Source organism: Humulus lupulus, chromosome 8 (genome assembly GCF_963169125.1).
Source record: "Humulus lupulus chromosome 8, drHumLupu1.1, whole genome shotgun sequence".
Lineage (NCBI taxonomy): Eukaryota > Viridiplantae > Streptophyta > Magnoliopsida > Rosales > Cannabaceae > Humulus > Humulus lupulus.
In genome coordinates, this window is record NC_084800.1 from 65,589,240 (window position 1) to 65,615,493 (window position 26,254).

Here is a 26,254-nt window from a genome sequence, read left to right on the forward strand (position 1 = left end):
TTTATTCTAAGAGCCATAAAATAAAACATGAAATTAATAAACATACATTTTTTTTTTTAACACAAGAGACAACATAATTAAAAATGATAGAAATATTGCTCTTGTGTCTTTCTCCCTTTTTTTTTTCTATTATTTTTTCTTTTCTTTTCTTCTTCTTCTCTTTTTTTTTTTTTTTTTTTTCATGAACAACATAATAAAAGGCTCTCTAATAAGATTTGTCTATAGAAAATATTATCCCTAAAACATCATCCATTCATACCACAATACATTGTCCAAATAATTATAACCATTTCTAAGAATCAATAAAAATTTAAAAGTTGTTTTCTCAAGTCTCACTTCTCACACAAAAGAATGAATTACTTAAACATGGCAAATTTCTAAGCAAATATGTGCTAACAACCATCTTACCACAACAATTGGCATGTGCATTAGGTAACTCTAGAGAAACTCTTAGTAATACAGATAACAAAAATTGACTCAAAAGTAACATTTTGCAAAAATAAATAAGTAATTTTTTTAAAAAAATTTGACCGTGAAAATATTAATATGACAAAAATCAACATGAACATGCATGAATATGCTCACCACCCCCAACCAAAATCTGACAGTGTCCTCAATGTCTCAAAAGATAATAAATGTAAAAGAGCAGGGAAAGAGAACACCTGGATAGCGAGCGTCGAGTGGTAGAGCGAATATTGATTCTCTAAAACATGAAAAACTGAAAACACAAAATGATAAAAAATAAAATAAAATGACAAAAGGGAAATAAACAGAAAACAAACCTATGTACAAACAATTTGGAACACTACTCAGACTTGGTAAACCGGTTCCACGAGAGTGACTTCTTCAGGCTGGGTCACCCTTTCTATGTAGTGTTTCAGTCGCTGGCCATTTACTTTGAATTCTCTCCCATCAGTTGGGTCTATGACCTCAACAGCACCGTTGGGAAAGACGGTTTTCACAACATATGGGCCAGTCCACCTTGATCTCAGCTTGCCAGGGTGGATATGCAGACGAGAGTCATAAAGATGCACTCGTTGGTTTGGCTCAAATTCTTTTCTTAGGATCTGCTTGTCATGAACCGCTTTCATTTTAGCCTTGTAGATCCTAGAGTTGTCGTAAGCATCGTTTCTTAATTCTTCAATTTCTGACAACTGAAGCTTACGATTGAGTCCTGCCGCCTTGAGATTAAAATTTAGGCTTTTAACTGCCCAATAAGCTTTGTGTTCCAGCTCAACAGGAAGGTGGCAGGCTTTACCATAGACTAGCCTATAAGGAGACATACCAAGTTGAGTTTTGTAAGCAGTGCGGTGTGCCCAGAGAGCATCGAGAAGTCGTGAGGACCAATCTTTGCGGTCAGGATTAACCGTCTTTTCTAAAATTTGCTTAATTTCTCGATTGGCTAACTCAGCTTGGCCATTTGTCTATGGGTGATAAGGCAATGCAACCTTATGAATTACACCATATTTTTGCATTAAGGTCTCGAAAGAATAGTTGCAAAAATGGGTGCCTTGATCACTTATGATAGCGCGTGGTGTGCCAAACCTAGATAACACATTTTCTTTTAAGAATTTCACAATAGTTGTGTTATCATTATTTCGACAAGGCACAGCTTCCACCCATTTTGAGACATAGTCTATGGCGAGGAGAATGTAAAGGTAGCCAGAAGAAGGTGGAAAGGGTCCCATAAAGTCTATTCCCCAACAATCGAATATTTCTATTACAAGAATTGGGTTTAATGGCATCATATGTCGTCGGGATAGGGCACCTAATTTCTGGCACCTTTCACATGATCGACAGAAATTGTTAGTGTCTTTGAAAAAAGTGGGCCAATAAAGACCACACTGTAAGATTTTTGCAGCAGTCTTTTTCATAGAAAAATGACCACCACAAGCTTCATTATGACAAAAGTTCAGAACACTAAAAATTTCATCATCTGGAATGCAACGTCTCATAATTTGGTCGGGGCAATACTTGAAAAGATATGGGTCGTCCCAATAGAAGTTACGAACCTCGACCAAAAATTTACGTTTATCTTGTGCATTCCATGCAGTTGGAATTTCGCCAGTCACTAAGTAATTGACGATATGAGCATACCATGGCAACTTAGTGACTGCGAAGAGATGTTCATCAGGGAAGTCATCTCGAATGGCTAGGCCATCAGCGGAATCAGAAAATTCAAGACGAGATAAGTGGTCTGCTACCACGTTTTCAACTCCTTTCTTGTCTTTTATGGTCAGATCAAATTCCTGTAACAGAAGGATCCACCTAATTAAACGCGCCTTAGCATCCTTTTTGGAAAGGAGGTATTTTAAGGCGGAATGGTCCGTGAAGACTGTGATAGGTGAACCAATCAGGTAGGAACGAAACTTGTCAAGTGCGAATACTACAGCAAGTAACTCTTTTTCAGTGGTAGAATAGTTCATTTGAGCACTGTTAAGAGTTCTACTTGCGTAGTAGACAACGAAGGGCTTCCCTTCCCTTCTTTGACCTAAGACTGCCCCTATAGCATAATTGCTAGCATCACACATGATTTCGAACGGTAAGTTCCAATCTGGTGGCTGAATGATAGGGGCGGAAGTGAGTTTTGCAACGAGTGTTCGGAAAGATTCCTCACACTCAGGTGTCCAACTGAACACAACATCTTTTGCTAGGAGGTTTGACAAAGGGCGAGCAATTGTCGAAAAGTTTTGTATGAACCTCCTATAGAATCCTGCATGCCCAAGAAAAGACCGAATGTCTTTAACAGTCTTGGGGGTGGGCAGCTTTGATATGAGTTCAATCTTTGATTGATCAACCTCAATTCCTCGTTCCGACACGACATGCCCCAAGACTATGCCTGATGGCACCATGAAATGACACTTTTCCCAGTTGAGTACCAAGCCTTTCTCTTTGCAACGTTTAAGCACAGACTCTAAATTGAGAAGGCTTGATTCAAAGGAATCTCCAAAGACTGTCAAATCATCCATGAATACTTCCATACATTTCTCGATCATATCACTAAATATGCTCATCATGCATCGCTGAAAAGTGGCTGGAGCATTGCACAGGCCAAATGGCATACGCCGGAAGGCAAAAGTACCAAAAGGACAAGTGAATGTGGTCTTATCCTGATCTTCTAAGGCAATCTCGATTTGGTAATACCCTGAATAACCATCGAGAAAACTGTAGAAAGGATGACCTGCCACACGTTCCAATATTTGATCGATGAATGGAAGTAGAAAATGGTCTTTGCGGGTGGCTGCATTTAATTTTCTATAATCAATGCACATGCGCCACCCAGTTGCGACCTTGGTAGGAACAAGTTCCCCTTTTTCATTTGGTGCCACTGTTACCCCAGATTTCTTGAGAACAACCTGAGTTGGACTGACCCATTTACTATCAGCAACAGGATAGATTATGCCAGAATCAAGAAGTTTCAAGACTTCAGTCTTTACTACTTCCTTCATCGTTGGGTTCAATCTTCTTTGAGGGTCACGACGTGGTATAGCCCCGTCTTCCAATTGAATGTGATGGGAGCAAATTAATGGACTAATACCTTTGATGTCAGCTATCGTCCATCCTAATGCATCTCTTTGTTCTTGCAACACATTGATGAGTTGGCACTCTTGTGTGGCAGTGATCTTGGAGGATATTATGACAGGAAAAGTGTTGTCAGCTCCCAGGAAAACATGCTTAAGACCGTCAGGAAGTTGGGCCAACTTTGGTTGAGGAGCTTGTTCAATAGATGGTTTTGGTGTTTCTCGATCTTGAGGGAGTTCCTCAAAGATTGGATTCCAAAACATGGTTCTTTTAGCCTGTGAGTGTTTGACGATTTCAGGGTTGATTGCAGACTCATCAGGCTCAGAACTTTCTGAAATTTGGAAGAGGTGATTAAAATGACTAGAAGTGTATTTTGATTCGACCTCTTCCGAAATAAGTGTATCGATCAGATAAGATTGGAAACACTCATCATTGTCAGGTGGTTGTTTGCCGATGTGGAAAACATTCACTTCTAGAGTCATGTTCCCGAAAGAGATTTTCATGAGACCATTCCTACAGTTAATGAGTGCATTTGCTGTTGCGAGGAAAGGTCTACCGAGAATGATGGGAATTTTGGACTCTATACTTACTTCAGATTGAGTGTCCAAGATGAGAAAATCAACAGGGTAATAGAATTTTTCAATTTGAATCAGAACGTCTTCTACTATTCCCCGAGGTTTCTTAACTGATCGATCAGCCAGTTGTAGCACCACCGATGTGGGCTTGAGTTCTCCTAGACCTAATTGCAAGTATATTGAATACGGCATGAGATTTACACTTGCTCCTAAGTCTAGAAGGGCTTGACCAAATTCCTGTTCCCCTATTTGGCATGAGATGGTGGGACAACCAGGATCTTTGTACTTAGGCGGTGTCTTGCAGTCAATTACCGCGCTAGCTTGTTCTGCCAAGAATGCAGTTTTCTTGACATGATGCTTTCTTTTAACGGTGCACAAATCCTTGATAACCTTGGCATAAGCCGGCACTTGTTTGATCACATGCAACAATGGCAAGTTGATCTTCACTTGTGTTAAAAGGTCTAGGATTTCACCATGATTTTCCAGTACCTTTCCAGTGGATTTCAAAGCTTGAGGAAAGGGTGCCTTTACTGGAATGCTTATTGACACATCATCATCTGGAGCGGGCATTGACGTACTTGTTGTCTTAGTTAACGGTGAAACCGTACTTTGACCACTTCGAGTAGTGATGGCATTAACCTCTTTGAAATTTGTATCTGCAGAGGAGGAGGTTTGTGCCATGTGTTGCCCTTTTTGATGGATTAGAGGTTGAGCGGGAAGTTTCCCATGCTCTTGAATCGCCAAAGTAGTGTTTAGCTTTGTCATTTAGACTTTCATGTCTTTCATTTCCTCTACCATTTGTGTGAAACAAGCTTTGAGCTCTTGAGTTGAGGCTATTTGAGTTTGTGCAAGCATTTGCAAAGTACTCTCAAGAGAATTACTTGACTGCATGATATTTTGAGGAGCGTTGTATGATTTTGGTGGTTGTTGCTGCTCAGGCCTCCATTGGCTCCCAGATGCTTGGTTCGAATCCTTCCAACTGAAATTTGGATGGTTGCGCCAACCGGGATTGTAAGTGTTTGAGAAAGGGTTATAGGGCTTCTTGTAATCCCCTAAAGCATTGCATTGTTCCTCTTTTCCTCCTCTTAACTCACTAAGAGTTGGGCACTCTTGCGGTTGATGTTCCGTTCCTCCACAGATGAAGCATGGATCTCGTGTCTCTACCTTTGCAGCCATGTGGATTCCTCTACCTTCGTGAGATTTGAAAGCCTCGAATTGTTGTCTCAATGATTCAATTTGGCTTTTGATGTTGTCATCTTCCTTCAATTGGTAGATTCCAGTTGATCGTGGCTTGTCCATAGGACTCGGTCCATTCCATGTGTAGGATTTTTCAGCAAGATCGTCGAGGTACTCGAAAGCTTCATCGGGATCTTTTTGAAGGAATTCGCCATTGCACATCATTTGTACGAATTGTCTTTGTCCGGTTGTGAGACCGTCATAGAAATAGCTGATCAAACGCCAGCTTTCGTATCCATGATGTGGGCATTGATTTATCAAATCTCTAAACCTCTCCCAAACCTGATGGAAAGTTTCATGGTCTTTCTGGATGAAGGTAGAGATTTGTCTCTTAAGGCTGCTAGTCTTATGGGGCGGGAAATATTTGGCAAAGAATGCTTTTGTCATTTCGTCCCATGTTCCGATAGATCTAGGCCTTAAGGAATACAACCAGCTTTTTGCTTTGTCTTTAAGCGAGAAAGGAAAGAATTTCAATCTCACAATGTTGGTGACATCAGCTCGGTTGTTGAATGTAGCCACCACCTCTTCGAATTCCCGAATATGCACGTACGGACTCTCATTTTCCAACCCGTGGAAGGTTGGTAAGAGGTTAATCATGCCGGGTTTGAAATCGAAATTTGGCATATTGTTGGGATACATTATGCACAAAGGTGTGGCTGTACGCGTAGGATGTAAATATTCCTGTAGCGTTCTTGGTTGGACTTCATCTTGATGAGCCATCGTGGGTGGTTCAGGAAGTCTTGGTGAATCAGGAGTGTTTGAACGAATGGAAGAAAACGATGAACTAGGAGAGTTTTCTAAAGTTTCTACTTGTTGTCTCACAAATCTCCCTAGTACGTCTCTGTTTCGTGGCATAAATATTTTTTTATTTTTTTATTTTGTGAGTATTATAAGCGCAAATGTGTAATAATGTAATAAGTATACACCAAAATGTTCCCAGGCCAATTGGAAAGGCTGCCAAGGTACCACTTTAGGCCCAAGAGCTTTTCTAGAACTCCCCGAGATTCTTATAAAAGATTGGAGGGTAACGCTAACACATACCTTATTTAAGAACCAATTTTTCTAAGACAGAACAAGTTTGGTTTTTACTAATTTCCAAAATTATACAAATGTTCTCAATACTTTTTTTGATTTTTTTTTTTTTTGATTTTTTTTTTTTAAAAATTTTATGATTTAAAATTTTATGCTCTTTTTTTTCGAAATAAACCTAAATCTAAAATAAAAATTCTAAACTTAAAATTAAAAAAAAATGAATAAATAAAATAAATAAATAAATAAAACTACCAAGGAAAAATAAAATAACAGAGAAATTAAAAATTACACTACTTTTTTTTTTTTATATATTGAAAGAAAAAAAAATTAATTTACTAGGCAAACCTTTAATTGTAGAATTACCTCCCCGGAAACGGCGCCAAAAATTGATATCGTCCAATAAATTCCTAAGCGGTCGCAGTAATAATCAGGCTATGTCGTATCCACAGAGAGGTAAAGTACAAAATTAAAAGAAAGATTAGTAAATTAGAAATAATAAACTTTAGAAAAATGTGAATTTGAAAAAGAATATAAACATTAAATGAATAAAATCGAGGGATTAGAATCAAAAAGAAAGTATGGAAGGCATAAGTTTCATTCATGCAAACATATATATATTTTAATAAAATTGATTCATTATACTCAACTATAATTCTACACCCTTAATTATAGTTGGAAAATATATATATTAAAGCTCACCTTAAAATATGTTCTTTAATTAAATTATACTAACTTCTAATTTTAAAAACCTATCATATTATATACTTTAGAGCGACAAAATACCAATGGCAGAATGCAGTAAAAAGCATATAATATAACAAATATTCTAAATTAAATTAAAAACCTAAATTACATAAGAAGAGCATGACTAGACTTATGTAAAAGATAATAATAAATTTAGAACAAAAATTAGAAGAAAATAAATTTAATTGTAACAAATATATAGAAATGAAGAACAAAATAAAGTATCAATATATTAAAAATATAATGTAACACATGAACTCCACTCTAGCCTTTCCACAAGAAAATTTAGCCTAAAATAGGCATTGTTTTCACTCAAGAAAATGTAAAAGAAAAATAGGAAAAGTAAGTGTTTTTCTCTCCAATACTCTCTACACTCTCCTTACACAATCTGATATATTTTTAACCCATTTGGTACTCTATTTATAGTGTAAATAGGACCCAAAAAACGTGCAAAACCGTGTATAAAAATAGTGGGAAAGTGGCTCAAAAAGCTGATGAAAATGGGAAGTGGCTGCTGGTAAAGTGGAGACACGGACTGACGCAGGGGACGCGTGGCGGGCTATGGTTCGCTGCTGGGCTGGAGGCGTCAGTCAAGGTCGGGCCGTGGGAGACAAAGCAGGCGCGTCAGGCTGGCGTGTCAGGTGGCAGTCTGTCAGAACGTGGCAGGTGGGGCAGTGGCGGCTTGGCGGCTGGGACAGGTGGCAGGTGCGGCTGTCAGAGGCTCAGCTGGAATGCGGCTCGGCGGCTTTGTCAGGCTGCTGGTGGGACACGTGTCACAATCTGGTGGAACGGCTCGGCTCGGCTCGGCTGGTGCCAGCTAGAGTGGACGCATGGCAGATTGACACGTGGCAGCGAGAGGGAGTAGCTGAAACTTGGGTTTGGGCTCCTTTTGGGGCCTATTTCTTCTTCAAAAATACCACTTTATCATCATTTTTTTCAATTTTAATTCTTTCTTTCTCCTTTCTTTTTCTTTGTGTCAAAATATATATTTTATTTCCTGAAAATTAAACACAAATTAAATTAAAATTAATATTTTCAAATATAAAATATATGACAATAAATCTATGAAAATATTAATTAAAACTTAATTAATTTTATACTTTAAGATTAATAAAATGATATTTTTGAGCACTAATCACTTATCCTCGGGGCACGACCTCGTCGAAAGAAGCACATGTCATACTCGGGTTGTCACATGTCCTACTCGGATGATCATGTGTCCTTGGGTGAAAATACAGGCAATATCCTTATTAAGTAATTTTCTGCATTATATGACAAAAAAGTTCTTAGTTGTTGAAAAATTAACCAATAACAAACAACTATTCTTGTTCTAAGCAAATAATAATAATAACAATAAAAACCTAATCAAATACAATTCAACACTACTCTTTTGGGTACAACCCCCAAGCCTCACTCTTTATACACTCCAAATAAGTATATGAGAGATTATATGAAATAGCCCAAAATAATGATATCAATAAGTTAATGTTATCATTTTTAAAATTGTAGAGAAATGACCATTTTACATTGTTGATTACCTAAATTGTAATTTTTTTATTTATTTATTTATTTAGGAGCATATGAATTTAATATAGTGGTATATGTATATTAGTTTTGTTTAATTAATTCTTATTTTAAAGTTACATTGATTTTTTAATTTTTTGATGAGTTGTTGGTATATTATTTTCTAACTGGTGTATATATTTTTTGTAGTATAATATAGTGAAAATTACATTTAATATGGGTTTTTTAATAAAGTTTTCAAAAATATGGCTTTTTTTTTTCTAGTATTATTTTATGGCTTTTTAAAACTTTTATTCTATTCTATGGGATTTTTTTCCCATATTTTTGTATAAAATCATTATTATGCCATAGTTAAATTTCTAATTATATTTATAAATGTAGAAGGGTAATTATGTAATTTCGTGTGTAGAAGGGTTATTATGTAATTTTGTAATTATTTATTTAAGTTTTTATATTATGTGGAAAAAGTTATCTTTTCAGTTTTTATATTATTTAGTTTTATTTTAATTTTATATAAGGTATTTTTTATTTTTTACTTTTTATTTTTGTCTGTTTTGACTGAGGGGTTTCGCCCTTTCTTGTTCTGCAACGGGTGCCAAACAGTGTTGGCGATCAGTGAGAGTGGCAGGCAGACGGTTGTCTTCTCAGGCGGACGGCTGTTGTCTCAGGCGAACGGTTGTCTTCTCAGGCGAACGGTGGGCGTTGAGCAGAGTTGTTTGGTATGTTTCGATTCCTCTGTATTTCACGATTACTGTTTCTCAGGCGAACTGTTGTGTAAGGATTTTCGTTTTTCCTTCTGGTTTTCATCATCTACACACACACCATTTCTTTATAATATGTGATTGATTTTGATTTTCTCTACATATAACTTGATTGCAAGGGAAAGGGCTCGTGATAGGTTAAGATTTTGTTTATGTGGTATTTTAGGTTTTCAATATTTCAGGTGTTTTCTGGCTTGTGATAGTAAAAGTCATTGTTGGAAGCAGATCTATGGTTTTTACCATATTTCTTGTTATATATATCCTTCACTCTATATATCTCTTCTCTTATCTATGGTGCCTGTAGTAATAATCATGTGTTTGTGTGTGTATATATGTGTTTATCTCTTTTCTGACTTGTGTGTGTATATGGTTTTTATGATGAGTCTTGTTATATATATCCTTCACTCTGTATATCTTTTCTCTTATCTATGGTGCCTGTAGTAATAATCATGTGTTTGTGTGCGTGTGTATATATATATGTTTATCTCTTTTCTGACTTGTGTGTGTATGTGGTTTTTATGATGAGTCTTGTTATATATATCTTTCTCTTTGTATATATTTTCTCTTATCTATGGTGCCTGTAGTAATAATCGTGTGTTTGTGTGTGTGTGTGTGTATATATATATATCTCTTTTTTGACTTGTGACTTTGTATATGTCTTCTCTTATCTATGGTGCCTGTAGTAATAATCGTGTGTTTGTGTGTGTGTGTGTATATATATATATATTTATATCTCTTTTCTGACTTGTGATAGAGTAATTGTGATGGAAAAAGTCATTGTGGGAGGCAGTAATTGTGATGGAAGTAGTAATTGTGGGAAGCAGTTATATTTTATATCCTTCAATCTGTCTCTGTCTTTCTCTTCTATATGGTGTCTTGTAGCAATATGCGCGCGTGTGTATATATATATATATTTATATCTCTCTCTTTTTCTGTCATAGGGTGGGTGGACAGTGTAACAAGGCTTATAATGAACATTCCCATGTTGTGTACTTTTAATGATCAAATTAGCTATGAGATCTAAGGGCTGTCTTTGGTTGTACTTATTCTTTTCTTTTGAATATTCATGTTTGTTTATTCATGTTGTTTTATAATGCTACTTGTTAATAATAATATATTTTATTGAAGATTTTTCTAATGACAAGTAATGATTATTTTTATTATTAGTAAATAGAAGTTACTTTTGCAATAGGTTTTGGTTTTGTATTTTACCTCTACTATGTGGAAGTTAATCATTTTTTCGGCTATATTATATTTGTTCCTCAATCATTTATCTAAACTTTTTAATTCCTGATGGCTTTTTGTGTTTTCTGTTTGTGTAGCGATGGTTCAAAAGGGAGGTGATGCTGGCTCTTCTAAGCCCTATGATCATGGTGGACCCTCATTAAAATTGCGACATTCTCCTCGAAGTCCTGGGGGAGGATTGAAGTCCTGTGGTCCTGTGATTATCGATGAGACAAACAAGCAGGTATTTTAGTTTTCTTATATTCCTGGTTCAATTTTGTTTTTTTTCTTAGTTGGGTGTTTAGTCATTTTATAATGAACAAATTTTTATATGACCAGTAACCGGTTTCTATCTTTTTTTTTTTGTTTATTGTGATTTATTTATATTTATTTCTGTTATTGGTAATTGGTTGAATTGAGGTGATTGATATTTTAATTATGTTGTTTATATTTTAAGGTGACCGGTTTCTTTGATGCATATTTTGTTCCTTTTTTATAGTGTGTTTTTTAGTGATTCTAAGTGATCATTTATTTGTGATTCTTTACTATTCTTGTTTCTATATTTGATATGTTTTTGGTTTGTATATGTTGTATGCTTTTTTCTTTTGCTCTATAATTTTATAGGTAACTGGTTACTTGTAGGATCAAACTAGTTACCCTTCAAGTGTATTCATTTGTAATTGTTGTTTAATGTTTAAGGTAACTGGTTACTTGTAGGATGTATATTGGTGTTTAATGTTTAAGGTAACTGGTTACTTTGTAGTATGTATATTGTTGTTTAATGTTTAAGGTAACTGATTACTTGTAGGATGTAACTAGTTACCCTTCAAGTGTATTCATTTTTAATTGTTGTTTAATGTTTAAGGCAACTGGTTACTTGTAGGATGTATATTGGTGTTTAATGTTTAAGGTAACTGGTTACTTGTAGTATGTATATTGTTGTTTAATGTTTAAGGTAACTGGTTACTTGTAGTATTCCTGTTTTCATTTCGATTTTTTTTTTTAAATTGTATATGTTGTAATGTCGCTGGTTACGCTTTAAAGTAACTTGTTTCCTTAGATGTGTATGGTTTGTTTAATGTTGTAGTAATTATTTATTTTAATATTCCTTTTTGTGGTATTTGTGTTATATTTTTATTCAGGCTGTGCATTATATGATCAAACCAGAGTTTCGGTTTGGAAGTAAGGTTCAGCAATGGAATAAACAAGAAGTTATAGCTGATTTGAAAAAAGTCTTCACCAAGAAGCAGAAAGCTATGTTTAGAAGGACTCCTTTTGGTCATTTTTTGGATTTGCCAAGTATTGCATGGCAAGCACAGCTTGTACATAGTGTTTTGATGAGGGAGGTTCATCAGGAAAAAGAAGAATTCGAGTTTTGGTTTAAGCTTGGTGATAAGGTAGTGAGGTTTTCTCTTAGTGAGTTTGGATTAATTACTGGGCTAGACTGTGCTGGTAGTGTTGATTTAAGTATGTTTCCTGATGGTAAAAAAGGTCTTAGGACAGAATTTTTCCCTGGTGTTAAAGCAAATGACAAAGTTAGCAAAAATGAAGTTAGTAGCCTTTTTAATTCAGACAATTTTAATGCTATGGGGGATGAGCTTGTTGTGAAGTTGGGTATTGTCCACTTTTTGGTTAGTTTTTTGTTTGGGACCCAGAATGAGACAAGGGTAGACAATAAGTTTTTTGGTATGGTTGATTGTGAGCTTTCCCTGTTGAAAAAGTTTGCATTTGGCAAACTTTTGTGGCAAAGAACTAGGTGTTATATGCGCTTTGCTTTAAAGGAGAGGAATGCTCTTTATATGAAGATTCCTAGAAAAGCAAATGAGTCTCTTGATAATTGGAGTTACAAGTGTTTTGGTTTTCCTCTTGCATTCCTTATATGGATTTATGAGACCCTTCCAAGTTGCTCATTGTTTTTATGTTGGAGGATTGGTTCTTCATTTCCAAGGATATTGAATTGGCATAGCAAGGATAGTGTGAGTTATCATGAAGTTCTTGAGAAAGTTTTTATAGATGAGAAGGTAGTTTTTTTCCTCTCTTTGTTTTGTGTTGTATTTTTATATCTGTTATATTTGTAAGTAACTGGTTACTTCTCATTTTTTATAACTTTTTGTTGATATTCATGTTTTTTTTTTTCCTTTTTTTTTTTTAAATTTAATGCGGTTTGATGTCAATCTTGTTCCTAATGCGGAAGAAAAGAAATTGGGTATATTGAAAAATTTATCATTTGAAAGTGTATTCTGTCCAACCCCACCACCTATAGGTGATGACATTCCCCTATCGGAGATGCCTTTGTTGAGGCCTAGACTCTTTCTTCCAAAGAAGCGTTTGGAGGTTTGTTTTTTTTTCCTTTTTTATTTTTTTTAAACCCTTTTTATATGTCATTATGTTTTAATGTTTTTGTTATCTTGTTAAATTGTATTTAGAATCAATATAACAAGGGGCTTCAAGATCAAATCAAGGAGTTACATGTTAAGTTGACTGAAGTTCAAGCGTCGCAAAAGTTGATTATTGGTGAACTTGGTTGCCTGAATAAAAGTTTTGAAGCTGATTTTGCTACAGCTATTGGTTTGCTTGTAGACATTAAGTCTGCTGTGTCTGTGAAAACTGATGGTGGAGATTTAGATTCTGAAAATCAAATGGACTTTGACCATGTTTATCATGTAAATAGTTTCTTGCGTAATTTTATTTTCTTATATTATTTTGTTTGTATATCTTGATTGAATATTTCATTGCTTTTCTACATGATTATGTTGATTATGTTTGTGTGGGGGGGTACCAAGATGTTCAAGTTGATAAAAAGTTGGGGGCCGATTTGGAGCATTCTGTGAAGATTGCTTCAGATTTTGTTACTCCTGTTAAGGTATGCTGTTTAAATAACATTTTGTCTAAGGAAGTAGTTTTTTTTATATTTGTTATAAATTTTAATTTTTTCCTTTTTGTTTTTGCAGAGTCAATCTAATGAAGCCTCATTGCGATGCTCGAGTCCTTCAACTTCTACATTTCATGTGTCAAATGAAATGTGGAAGATGATAAATGAGTCTACTAAGAGATCATCAAAAGATAGTAGTAATATGGAGGGTAAGAGCGATTGGTCAATTGTTGTCTATGATTCTTCAAGGTTGTCTGATCCTGTGGCTATTTTTCCTAAGAAAAGAGAGGCGAAGCCAAGTGCTGTTGTCAAGTCTCCTTTCATGACAAAGTTTGGTTCTTCTGAAGATGAAGGTAAACATAAAAGAAAGAAGACTGTATTGGATAATATATGCCCTTTTTCTAATGATCTTGGTCAGAATCACACTGAAGAACAAGCTTCTGAGTTTCACAGTTGGATTGAAACTAAAGTGAAGCACAATAGCAAGTATGTACAATTTGTTTTTTTTGTGATTTTTTTTTTGGTTTTGTGTGAAATTTTTGGTTTTATTTTCTAAATACTGTTTGATTTTTTTGTTTTGTAGGTATAAGAAATATGATGATAACAAGGTTGAGCCATCGATCGATTTCACTTTCATTTTTATTGACGAGAAGACTTGGTTCTACCGTTTGTATCATCCTGGGCAGTTTGTTGATTCATCGGTGAGTTTCTTTTTCTTTTTATGTTATGTTTCTCATTTTTTTTAAAAAAATTCTTTTGATGTGCTTGAATTCTATATTTCTGTGTTTTGATGGGGGTAACTAGTTCCCTCTGTCTTTTTTGTGTTTCCACGATGTGTAATTGGTTACCTAAATGTATAATCTAGTAGTTTAGCTGGGGTAACTAGTTACCACAGTCATCTTTTTGTGTTGCAATGTTTTGTGTAACTGGTTACCCAAATTTATACATTGATGTTTAGCTGATGGTAACTTGTTACCCACACTTTTTATTATTTGTTGTGCAGCTGATTGGAACTGGTTACCCTTTGTTTTTTTTTTTTATTATGATTTGTTGTAAGTGGTAACAGGTTTCTACATAGTGGTCTTATAAGCCTTTATTTTTTAAAATGCAGCATATTGATGTCATGATGTATTATTTAAGGAGAAAGGTTAAGTTGTCCAAAGGTTTGATGAGGAGGGTCTCTACTACTGATAGTTGTTTTGCCCAAAATATTGTTTTCATGTATGAGAATTTTGTGAAATCAGGCAGTGATGCATTGAACATTGATGACAGTTGTGTTGCTTTGAAGATTATGAGGGGCAACTCATTATTTTGCAGTAGTCACTGGAATTTTCTTGATCATGTTCTTATGCCTGTTAATGTTAAGGATCTTGCTCATTGGCTTTTGCTACATTTTGACATAAAGAAGAGGTTGCTCATTGTTTATGATTCTATGTCGGGGGCGAGGCATGAAAATTTGAGTTTACTTGTAATTGAAGCATTTGCTGTAATGCTTCCTCTTCTATTGGAGAAGATTGATTTTTATGATCGTCGTGACATAAATCTTGATATTAGTCCTTATGATGTTGCTGAGACTAATGCTTTGCAATTGAGTATTGCTAGAGGCATTCCTCAACAAGTTGAATGGTGAGTTTTTTTTTTTAAGTTTGCTTATTCTGTTTGTTTATGGTTTTGTTTTTATGTTCTTAGTTTTTTATGTGTTTGTAATATTGCAGTGACTGTGGGATTTTTACAACGTATTTTGCCGAGCAATTAATTCTTGGAAAGGAAAACAAGATGCCAAAAGAAATTGATGCTCAGTTGCTTCGCCAAGACATTGCTGTTAGCTTGTATTTTCATGGGAAGAAGAAACAAGAAGATGGATATTTGACTAGCGATGAGTTTTCTGAAAAGGTTTTGGATAGGAAGCAGAAGAGGAGGAAGACTGCTGCATAGGTTCTCTTAAGACTACTGCATATGTTATTTAGGAAGTTTTATGAAAGGATATTAGACTTTTTTTATTTCGTCTATACTCTAAATCAGATCATCTTTTGGAAAAGGATGTTTGACTTTTGGAAATGATTACCAATAGTTAGTTTGATACTTGTATATGTTAAATTGGTACTATTTGTAAGACCTTGGTTACTTAAGGATATTATATATATCTTTTGATATTTTCTGTGTTATTTATTTGTATATATTTACTTATTTTTTCGGAGATATTTTAATGGTAACCAGGTACTTTTGTTTGGTGTTTGTCTTATATACAAAAGTGTAGTTGGGGTACTTTTGGTGCTTGTTGTTTTTTCTATTTGTGATCATTTTTAGAGCAAAGTACCTAGTTTCTCTTGTTTGTTTTTACTGTATTTCATGTTTAATTATTATATTTTATACATATTATACTTTTAAAGCAACTGAGATATTTTAATGGTAGTCAGGTGCTTAGTTTGGTCTGTCTTTTATATAAGGGGTAACTGGTTACTTTTTTGGTGTTTGTTGATTTTCATTTTTTTTTTTGTGGCAAATGTTAGATCAAAGTACCTACTTTATTGTTTTTATTTTTTATTTTTTTTATTTCATGTTTAATAATTATATATAATAATATTCAACTTTTTAAAAGTAACTATGATATACAAAGCAATTGAGATATAATAACCAGGTACCCAGCTGGGTCATCATGTTATATACTAAGTGGGAACTGGTTACCTCACCTAGAATATTATGTTTTATTTTAAAAAAAACATGTTTTCATGGTGTTGGTTGCATAAATATTTGATATATATCAACAAAAAACCAACAATTTATTATAAAGGGAATCTTATATGCTTTGGTAATCATTCAATTTATTTGAATATGTAACAAAGTTATTATAATACTCAATATCACTGTATGAATATGAAAGTCAATCATTTAATGAATGAAGCTATGATATAGTTGTTTTTCTGTAATATATCAAGCTATGACTTTTGTTTTTTCTGCTTGTTTGTCTTGTCAACTGGTGGATTCCTGCAAGTCTTCCTATTATGTCCTGGTTGGCCACATTTACCACAGGTGATTATCACTTTTGGTTCTCCTCTTGATCTTATTCTTTTCTTTCTTAGTCTTCCTGCAGGGATTGTTGCCTTTGGAGGTAGCACCACTATGTCTAAGTGTTGTGGTAGATTCCATTCATCTTTATGGGGCAAAGGATGAATATTTTCTTCATACATTGCTTTCAAAGTTTCTGTTTTGTAAAACTTTGCACAGTAATCATATACTCCCAAGTTTCTCTTTGCAATTACAGCTACTGCATGCCCACAAGGCATTTCATCTTCTTGAAACCAATTGCATGTACAAGTTCTATTGTGAATATTTGCTGTGAAATTGGTCCCTTTTTCATCACGAACTTGATATTCTATTGGGTTGAAAGGCAAGACTTGAAAATAGTTTTGTGATGAATTAAAATAAAATAATAAACATTTATGTACAATTAACATTGAGTGTATGTTGTTCCCACTCTGTTTAGTTTATTATTTTGTTTTTGCTGTTACCCAGAGTAACTGGTTACCATATATTGACAGAATAAAGAATAGTAAGAATAAGTTTAGTTGCATACCTCATACTTCATTTTTGAAACAATGTCATGTCTCAATTCATTCTCTGTTGCTGTAGACACTTTTGTGAATGTTCCATCTGCATTATTTGAATTGTTCCAAACCCACTTTTGAACCAAACTTCTAAGACATTCAACCAATATTTCAATAGGGAGATTTCTTGCAGCTTTTAGTGCAGCGTTGAGCTGCGATGATGGATGTCATCATGGTGTATCTTTTTGTTGGTGAGTATGATCTTGCCCAAGTTTCATATTTGGCTTTCTCTAAATAAGGTCTGATGCGCCTGTCAAGTCTATCAAGGCTTCTCATGTAGTGTTCACATTTTGTTTTTGTGTATGCTTTTGCTGCTGCAATGAAATTCATTTGTAGTTGTTCTTAATGGTTTCCATATTTGCTTTTCAAATTATTGAGCAAGTGATACATGCAAGCTCCATGGAACGCATTTGGGTACACTATATGTACTGCATTCTCTATGCTCTTGTGTCTGTCAGAAACAATAGCCAATCCTGTGAAGTAACCAATTACTTTTATAAGATACTAAACGAAATAGCATGTATTTGTGTATTGGTTTTGGGTAACCATTTCCTTTTTATATGTAAACCATATGATAAAATTGAAGCTACCATACCTTCGGGTTCTCCATATGTGTCTCTCAGTTTGGAGAAGAACCAAAGCCAAGAGTTATCATTTTCTGAGTCTGCTATTCCAAAAGCCAAGACAAAAATGTTGTTATTTGGATCCAATGTTGATGCTGAAAATAGTGTGCCGCCATGTGCATTTTTTAAGAAATTTCCATCAATAACAATGATAGGCCTCAAGTATCTCCAACCTTTGATTGAGTTGGAGAAAGCTATGTACAAGTATTTGAATCTATCTTCATTGTCTGTGAGCAGATGTGTTACTGTTCCTGGATTTGCTTGCTTCAACACGTGAAGATACATTGGCAACTTTTGATATGAATCATCAGGTTCCCTCTTACTAGAAGCAAAGCTTTTTCTCTTGATCTCTATGCTTTTGTGTATCCCATGGTTACTCCAAAGTCAGCATTCATGTCATTCATGATGTCATTTGGAGTATAATTTCTTTTGACTGACTTGTACTTATTCTTTATTAATTCCCCAATTATGATGCTTTTTGCTTGCCTATAATCCTCCATAACAATTTCAACAGAGCAAGTATGATTTGGAATGCATTTTCATACCTTGAATAAATCTTGATTTCTGTATTTAGAAGCTCTCACAAACCAGCTGCATGTGTCATCTGCGCAGGTAACCAGGTACTCTCTTGGTTCTGATCTTTTTGTTTTGAACTGAAAGTTATGTAGCATTGCATGGTAGCCAAAAGCTGATTTGATTGTGTTCTTGTCCTTGTAAATCTGTCCTTGCTCTATTTTGTTCACTCTGTAATCAGATATTATTGTTTCAATTTCCTCCAATCTCTTTTTTCTTTTTGAATTGTCTTCAATTATAAAATCAGCTACTTCTTCAGCAAGGTGAGGTATGTATGCCACATTGATTCCCTCATTTGTTGTGCTTGACATTCCTTCTTCAAGTAACATATGTTCATTGATGGAAGCTTTGTTTGCTTGCATTAATAATGTTCCCACCTCCATTTCTTGTGCTGTAGCTTTCTGATTTGATAGCTGAAGAAGATTATTTTCATCCATTGGTTCTTGAACTATATTCACACGCAATGGTAAATCTGTTATTTTTTCTGCAACTTTTTTCTTTATTTCCAAGTAGAACAACACTGAATTGTCTGATTCAATCTTCATTGGTGGTGTTCCTTTGGCTACTTGATAATAAACTTCAATGCTTGCTCTTGTTTCCTTTATCTCCTGTTTTACCAAATTCACCAAGTTGTCAAGAGAACAATTTGGTGGAATCAATATTCCAGTCATTGTGTACCCTTCGTACTCATTTTTTTCATTCCACTTGCCTCCAAATTGAACCAAAGAAGTAGTATTTTCCATACCTGTAATATTTTGTAAATTTTTAAGTAGTTATTTGGGTGTAACTGGTGAAGGTAGTCTGCAATTACATACTTCAGTGAAAAACTTAATTGGAAAATATGACAGTTTTCAAGGTAACTGGTTACTTTGTTGTTACTGAAAGTTTTGACAATTAGAATTCAGACCAATATGAAATGTTTTTTTTATCGCAAAGACAAAATTGAATCTAAAATAATCATAGTTCTTGTTTTTTTGTATATTTTTGGTCAATCAATATAACTATATTAGTAGGTTTAATTATTTTTTTCAAATTTCATGTTAATTATGATGTTTTTTTTTATAAAAAAAAATGGACATAATGAACTTCATGATTACCATTATAATCTGTAAAATAGGTATGAGAAAAATATGAAATCAATAGTTCTATATTATGTAGAAGAATTAGGAATTTAATAGATATTAAGTTGAATAAAATTACAGTAATATAGTATTTGACAGAGCAAGATTTTTAAAAACCTGGTTTTCTTGGATGCTTTGGACGATGGACAAGATCGTTGCCGGAGATGGAGGACGTCGCCGATGATGGAGAAGGACGTCGCCGGAGATGGCTGGAGGTTCGGGTTTGTGGTTGCCGGAGATTGGTGTTCTTGCTGAATAAAAAAATTTCGGCTGGGTATGTTTTTGATCGACTCAAAATTTCACCATGATAGGATGTGCATCTTTAATTACAATACTACCCTCCTTAGTGGCTTATTTGTTTTATTTTTTAATGTGGGATAACTTTTCCCATATTATAATTTTCTGTAGTTAAGTTTTTCCATATAAAGTAAGTAAAGTTTAATTACCATATTTTTGCACATTAATGGCTAAAAAACCATATTTATGAAAAATCTCCTATAATATATCATTTTTTTATGATATTTAGTTTCTATCTTATTATATATAATAGTAATATATAATTTTGTATCATGTATATACATTTTAATAGTAATATATCATTTTGTTAGCATAATATATATTTTTAAGTAATAATTTTGTAAGTTTTGTTGGTATATTATTTTTTAACTCAATATATATATTGTGGTATGGTATATCATTCAACAACCCATAAAAAATGAAAAAAAATTAAAATAACTTTAAAATAAAAACTAATATACATATACCATAATATTAAAATATTTAGAATAAAATAATAATTTACTAAATAACACATTTGCTAATATGTAATATGAAAAATGTTATTAGAATATTTTATTATAAAATTAAAAATATAAATATTTACTTACTTTCACACACTATTAAAAATCATTTTGCACCATAAGTATAATAAGAGACAAACAAAGAGAAGGAATGACCCTTTTCTTCTTTTTTTAATAATTCACTTATAAGCTCAAACAATTACGATTGGGCCTGCTACCTACACACCACACACTTGGGCCTATTTTTTCTGAGCCCCCAATCTGAGCTACATGATATAATAGAGAGAGCGAGTCATAAAAGTCAGCTCAGCTCAGCTCAATCCGAAGCGGGAAAAGCGAAGAGAAATTTAATATATAAAATTGTAAGCTTTGCTGCTCTGCTCAGCTTCTCCAGCAATCTTCATACTCTTTTCCTCTCTCTCTCTCTCTCTCTCTCTCTCGTCATGGCTCGCAACAAGGTAATCAATATAAATTCATCTTCTCAATCAAATTAAAACTATTTCTTTCTTCTTTTGTGGATTTTTATTTATCTTTTTAATAAATTTGTTGATATCATTTTCATTAATATGTGTCTAAGCTAGGTACACAGCAATCAACACTAGCTTGTTAATAATTTTTCATATCACTCTCGGCATGTCAACTGCTACTTCTGCTCTGCTTTGCTAGGGTTTTCTGTAATATCAATTTGTATTTTGTTTTTGTGTATTAGGAAACACTGCTTTTGTTGATCGATGTTGGCCCATCAATGCACAATGCTGTGCCTGAGATTGAAAAAGTTTGCTTTTCCTTGATTCAAAAGAAGGTATCCCTTCCATTAGAGCATTCCTTTAAGGACCCGATAGTAAAGGGTGCCCTTTAGCATTTCACTTTCCATTATCCATCTTTTTTTGGGTGGGGTGGGGTTGAACAACTGCTGCTGCAGGTTATATAACATTCGTTTTCCGTTTGTTTTTGCAGCTCATTCACAGCAAGTACGATGAAGTTGGAGTTATCTTGTTTGGAACTCAAGGTTTGAATGATCCAAACCCTTTATATATATTTATACATATTTACTTTTAGAAAGAACAAAAGCAAAGTAGGCAAAGCTGCAATCAAATAACAACTTAGTGTGTGTGTGTGTTATTTTTTTTTATATATATAGTTCTGTATTAGAGTGATTATAGGGCTTGTAATAACTTTTTATATAAAAGAACTCACCAATTAGGGATGTTGGTATTCTCAGACACAGATAATGAATTGACAAATGAAGTGGGTGGATATGAACATGTGGTGGTTTTAAGAAAAATTGGAGTGGTGGATTTGGATCTTCTTGAAACTTTACAGCCACTCTCTAGAGGAACTCATTCTGGAGATTGTATCCTCTGAATTTACATAGTTGCTATTGTTTTGATTGTAGTTTTTGTCATAGTATCTCCTTCTTATTGTTACTTAGTTGCAAAACGAAATGCTAGGTATTTATTGCTCAAAGCCATGCACAGGAACCTGTTTGTAGAAATGTGTATGTGCAAGTCATAGGTAGGAAATTTGTAACTTATAGTTAGTGAACTTACAATTGCATGTGTTTTCAATCTATTTGTATGAAACCTTGACTGTGGGAAGTTCTTGATGCTATAATTGTTGGAATGGATATGTTGATTAAGAAATATGGAGTGACAAACAAGGGAAAGAAACGACTTTGCCTCATTACAAATGCAATATGTCCAATTAAACCTCCAAATGAAGGAACTAAAGATGATCAGGTCACCATAATTGCTGATCAAATGAATGCACAAGGCATGAAAATGGAAAGTATAGTTGTCAGGGGAAAGCTCATTGCAGAAGCAGATAAGAGAATAATGGAAGAGAATGATCGCCTATTAAATATATTTTCAAACAGAACACGTGCAAAGCTGGTGCATGTTGAAAGTCCAATCTCATTGCTTGGTGCATTGAGAACTCGGAATGTAAGCCCAGTTACAACATTTAGGGGTGATCTTGAAATTAGCCCCAAACTGAAGATTAAGGTGAGTTCTTTGGAGTTGGCTAAGTTATTATGAAGTGTTCTATTGTTGATCTGTTTGGAAATGTTTCTTGTATGCTTCTATGCTGAAGTTAAAAGCATATGTTTAATTTTTCACCTGTTTTTTTTTTTTTGTGGGAGTGGGGGCTGAGGGGAAGGGGTTTAAGCTGATGTAAATATTTTGACACATTATCACATGTTATGTTATGATCTAACGGCACACTTAATCTAGTCCAAGGGATGCTGGTTTGGTTGTTCATTGACAGGCTCTAAATACTTGAAAACAGCTCAATGGGCTAGAAATCGAACCATTTAAACTCCTGTAATGCAGGCTAAAACGCAAAAATTAATCACTGTGTTGGTGCTCATCTATCTGTTGTGTCAAGTCACTGGGTCCTCTGTTCTTGAGACATTTGTACTTGTATACTGCTCTGCACTAGGGCACCCTCTATCAAGCAAGGATTGGCAGCATTGAGCTACAATTTACTTGTCCGTTTGAGTCCTTGATACACTCTCTGACGTGATATATCATGTTCTAATTAGGCCTGCTTAGTGGGAGAGTTATATAAGGTGATATTAGTGTATCCAATGAATATTATAACTGTGATTGTTTAGAATACTCTAGACCTTTCTAGATATTTCTATTTTGTGTTACAAGATAGTATAACTATGTAAACTAATTACCAAAAGGAAGAGTAATGATATGTGCACCCAATATATATACCCAAATGTTAGACACAGTGATGCGGCAGATTAGCCTAGCCAATTACATTTATTAAAATTGGGACTCACTGTTTTAAAAAATAGTGACACGTCACTGTGTGTAATGTTTAGGTGCACATATCATTACTCCAAAAGGAATCAATGAAAAATACATGAGTTTTCTATTCTCTCTCTAGTCTCTCCTCTTTCTCTCCTTGTTTCTCCCTATTCTTCTTAATTCTATGGAGTAAACCAAACACTCCAAGTTTGGCCAATTTTGATACAAGGTCGTATCTGCTCTATTCTGTGCATTTTGATTTTTTTTTTAACCCAGTTGCAGCATATAAAATGATTTCTTCTCATTTTGATTACAACTTGAACATGATTAGATATGGGTTTACAAGAAAACATCAGAGGAGAAGTTTCCCACTTTAAAAAGATATTCTGATAAAGCTCCATCAACTGATAAATTTGCTACACACGAAGTGAAGGTAGATTTTGAGTACAAAAGGGTTGAAGATCCTAGCAAAGTTGTTCCACCAGAACAAAGGATAAAAGGTTATCGTTATGGACCCCAAGTGGTTCCTATATCATCTGCTGAATGGGATGCTGTCAAGTTTAAGCCAGAAAAGAGTGTGAAGGTTCTAGGTTTTACTGATGCTGGAAACATTATGCGGTAATAACATCTCTGCTTTATTATTAGATGCAGCTTGATCTGAGTTTATTTGTTCAAATGATCATTTTTATGAATCTTTTCTCTTTCTGTCTTAATTTACATGCAAAATCATCAAAGCCACTATTACATGAAAGATGCAAATGTTTTCATTCCTGAACCTGGAAATACAAAGGCCATTCTTGCTGCTTCTGCCCTGGCAAGAGCTATGAAAGAAGCTAACAAGGTAGCAATTTTGCGTTGTGTTTGGAGACAAGGACAGGGGAATGTTGTTGTGGGGGTCTTGACACCAAATATTTCTAATAGAGATAACATTGTAAGTTTGCAAGTCTCATTACACAGATTCTTGTGTTTCTCCTTTTCTTTTCAATATTTGATTTCCCTGTTGATCATTTGGGCTTTCTGATAATTGGTATGTGCAGCCTGATTCATTTTACTTCAATGTACTTCCTTTTGCTGAGGATGTTCGAGAATTTCAGTTCCCCTCTTTTAGCAATCTCCCAACTTCTATGCAACCAACAGAACAACAACAAGAGGCAGCAGATAGGTTTGTACAGATGTTTGACCTTGCACCTTCTGATAAAGAGGAGGCTCTTCTGCCTGAGTTTACACCGAATCCCGTGCTGGAGGTATTTATCCCCTAACTTTTAATTTTTTTTTTTTCAATGCGTTGCTGATTTGTTACCTAGATAGCTATGGAAAGATTACAAACAAATTTCTTTCTGCCATGATGCTGCAAGATTATAGAGATACTGATTTACAATTATGAATAACTTTCTTGGTGATTTAAACTTTCCAAGAACAATATATGAGAGATGGTCATGAAAACTGTGTTTGAGGACCTCTGCCACTTTTATTGCCTTTTTTTATTTTAAAATAAAATTGGTGTTAATCTGTTCAGCGTTTCCACCATTATCTTGAGTTGAAATCAAAGCACCCAGATGCAGCTGTACCTCCACTTGATGAAACTCTTGCGAAGATCACTGAACCTGATCCAGAACTAATTTCACAAAACAACTCTGTTCTTGATGAATTTCGTATGCTCTTTAACCTCAAAGAAAATCCAAAGGTTACTTTACTGATGCACCCTAAAGCTTTTTTGCTATGGCAACAATCGAATTAGAGGCATTTAAGTTTGAAGTTTGATCTCTTTTGCAGCTGAAGAAATCAGCTAGACGATCATTGCAAGAGAAACCATCAGGATCAAATGACGGAAAGAACTATGCCCTCTTACCCGCTCCCTCTGCCAATCCTGATACAAATGAACATAAATCTTCCATTAAGGTGGAGGAAATTCGGAATGCAACACCTATACAAGATTTTGAAGCCATGATTTCCCGCCGAGACAGTCCAAAATGGGTTGACAAAGCTATTACGGATATGAAAAATAAGATATTCAATTTAATAGAGGACTCTCACAATGGGGATAACTATCCTAAAACAGTGGAATGTTTAGCTGCCCTTCGCAAGGGTTGTGTCCTTGAGCAAGTAAGATAATTGTTTTCTCAATGTATTTTGGCTAAGGTTGGCAACAACATTTGTTAATGTAGGCCAAATTATTCATATGCAGGAACCAAAACAATTCAATGATTTCCTGCACCATCTTTTCAAATACTGCCAGGAGAAAAGACTCACCAGCTTTTGTGAATTTCTTGCATCCAAACAGATCACCTTGATATCGAAGACAGAAGCCGTGGACAGGTTAAAACTTCATAATTGTTCATAACTTTTCAATTTGTTTTGCAGTTTCCAGCTGAGTTTCCTCTATTCTCTAATTAAGCCGTGCTTAAATTTGTTGTACTAAGCAGTGAAGTTACTGATGAGGAAGCTAGAAGTTTTGTGGCTAAAGCAGAGCCAATGTTGGAGTGAAGACTTGGGTGCATAGCTTTGCGTCTATTGTCCAGTTTTCTGTTTTGTATAGTGAATTCTATGTATATTAATTTTAAGGAGCTGGCTCAAACGTGTCTTGCACAAAAGTTAGTTTTAGAAATGTGGGGGGTTGATTTGAACACACACTTCTACTACCAGTGGGGTTTCATTACCTACGTTCTAACATTGATAACCAAACTTTAATGCTTGTTAGTGTGATAGACTAATTAACTATTCTCTACCTCTTAATGTATGCATTTTGTTTAGAAGAAAAATAGAAAACAGAATTATAAAAAGGGTAAAATATTACATTAAAAAACACTTTGTTTTAAGATTACCATGGAATTATAATTATGTCAAGGAATTTACTAACGATTAGAAAAGCGTTGTATTAAAAAAAATGGATCAAAATTATATATACGAATAATTTTGCTAGTTATGTAAAATTAAGGGTTGTTACTAAAAAAAAAGAGAAGATTAAATATGGTATTTAACTAAATTTGAATTATTATTTTTAAATTAAAAATAAGACTACCGAACAAGATTTATGCTTGTGTTGTGTTTCCAATTTTTCATTCAAATAATAGTTACTGACCACACCCTATATTAAAGAAAAACACTTGATAGTCAATTTTAATTTACTAACCATAATATATTATTTTAAATATTATTAGTAATCGTTTTTTTTTTTGAGTGAAAAGACCAATTTCATATAGATTATCACATAAAATTAATAACCTCATAATTTTCCATTTGTATATTTGTCAATAATAATAATAATAATAATAATAATAATAAT

The 26,254-nt window shown here is 34.2% G+C and overlaps 3 protein-coding genes and 1 non-coding gene across 4 annotated transcripts; 3 read left to right on the forward strand and 1 right to left on the reverse strand.

The window, feature by feature from the left end:
* The first annotated feature begins 5,565 nt into the window (after positions 1-5,565).
* On the forward strand, positions 5,566-5,672 carry LOC133798815 (small nucleolar RNA R71). Its single transcript, XR_009876033.1, has one exon. It is a non-coding gene; the product is annotated as a small nucleolar RNA R71 (small nucleolar RNA).
* Positions 5,673-14,648: 8,976 nt separating this feature from the next.
* LOC133793845 (uncharacterized) lies at positions 14,649-15,431 on the forward strand. The gene is made up of 2 exons (XM_062231100.1): positions 14,649-15,116; positions 15,206-15,431. The coding sequence occupies exons 1-2, from the start codon at positions 14,659-14,661 to the stop codon at positions 15,423-15,425; spliced, it is 678 nt and encodes a 225-aa protein (XP_062087084.1). The 5' UTR covers positions 14,649-14,658; the 3' UTR covers positions 15,426-15,431.
* Positions 15,432-16,426: 995 nt separating this feature from the next.
* Positions 16,427-16,774, reverse strand: LOC133795520 (uncharacterized). Its single transcript, XM_062232967.1, has one exon. It carries the CDS (start codon positions 16,772-16,774, stop codon positions 16,427-16,429), a length of 348 nt encoding a protein of 115 aa, XP_062088951.1.
* Positions 16,775-20,522: 3,748 nt separating this feature from the next.
* LOC133797588 (ATP-dependent DNA helicase 2 subunit KU80) lies at positions 20,523-25,689 on the forward strand. Its single transcript, XM_062235538.1, has 12 exons — positions 20,523-20,670; positions 20,922-21,014; positions 21,170-21,221; positions 21,435-21,566; positions 21,812-22,215; positions 23,303-23,589; positions 23,707-23,902; positions 24,009-24,215; positions 24,488-24,655; positions 24,745-25,074; positions 25,157-25,287; positions 25,395-25,689. The coding sequence occupies exons 1-12, from the start codon at positions 20,656-20,658 to the stop codon at positions 25,453-25,455; spliced, it is 2,076 nt and encodes a 691-aa protein (XP_062091522.1). The 5' UTR covers positions 20,523-20,655; the 3' UTR covers positions 25,456-25,689.
* The last annotated feature ends 565 nt before the right edge of the window (positions 25,690-26,254 follow it).

Excerpts from the sequence above, each read along its gene's own strand:
- LOC133795520 (XM_062232967.1), bottom strand. The coding sequence starts at position 16,774 with ATGCCTTGTGGGCATGCAGTAGCTGTAATTGCAAAGAGAAACTTGGGA.
- LOC133797588 (XM_062235538.1), top strand. Across the intron at positions 21,015-21,169 it reads TTTCCTTGATTCAAAAGAAG|CTCATTCACAGCAAGTACGA; the intron begins GTATCCCTTCCA and ends TTGTTTTTGCAG. Across the intron at positions 24,216-24,487 it reads CACCGAATCCCGTGCTGGAG|CGTTTCCACCATTATCTTGA; the intron begins GTATTTATCCCC and ends TAATCTGTTCAG.
- LOC133793845 (XM_062231100.1), top strand. The coding sequence starts at position 14,659 with ATGAGGAGGGTCTCTACTACTGATAGTTGTTTTGCCCAAAATATTGTT. Across the intron at positions 15,117-15,205 it reads ATTCCTCAACAAGTTGAATG|TGACTGTGGGATTTTTACAA; the intron begins GTGAGTTTTTTT and ends GTAATATTGCAG.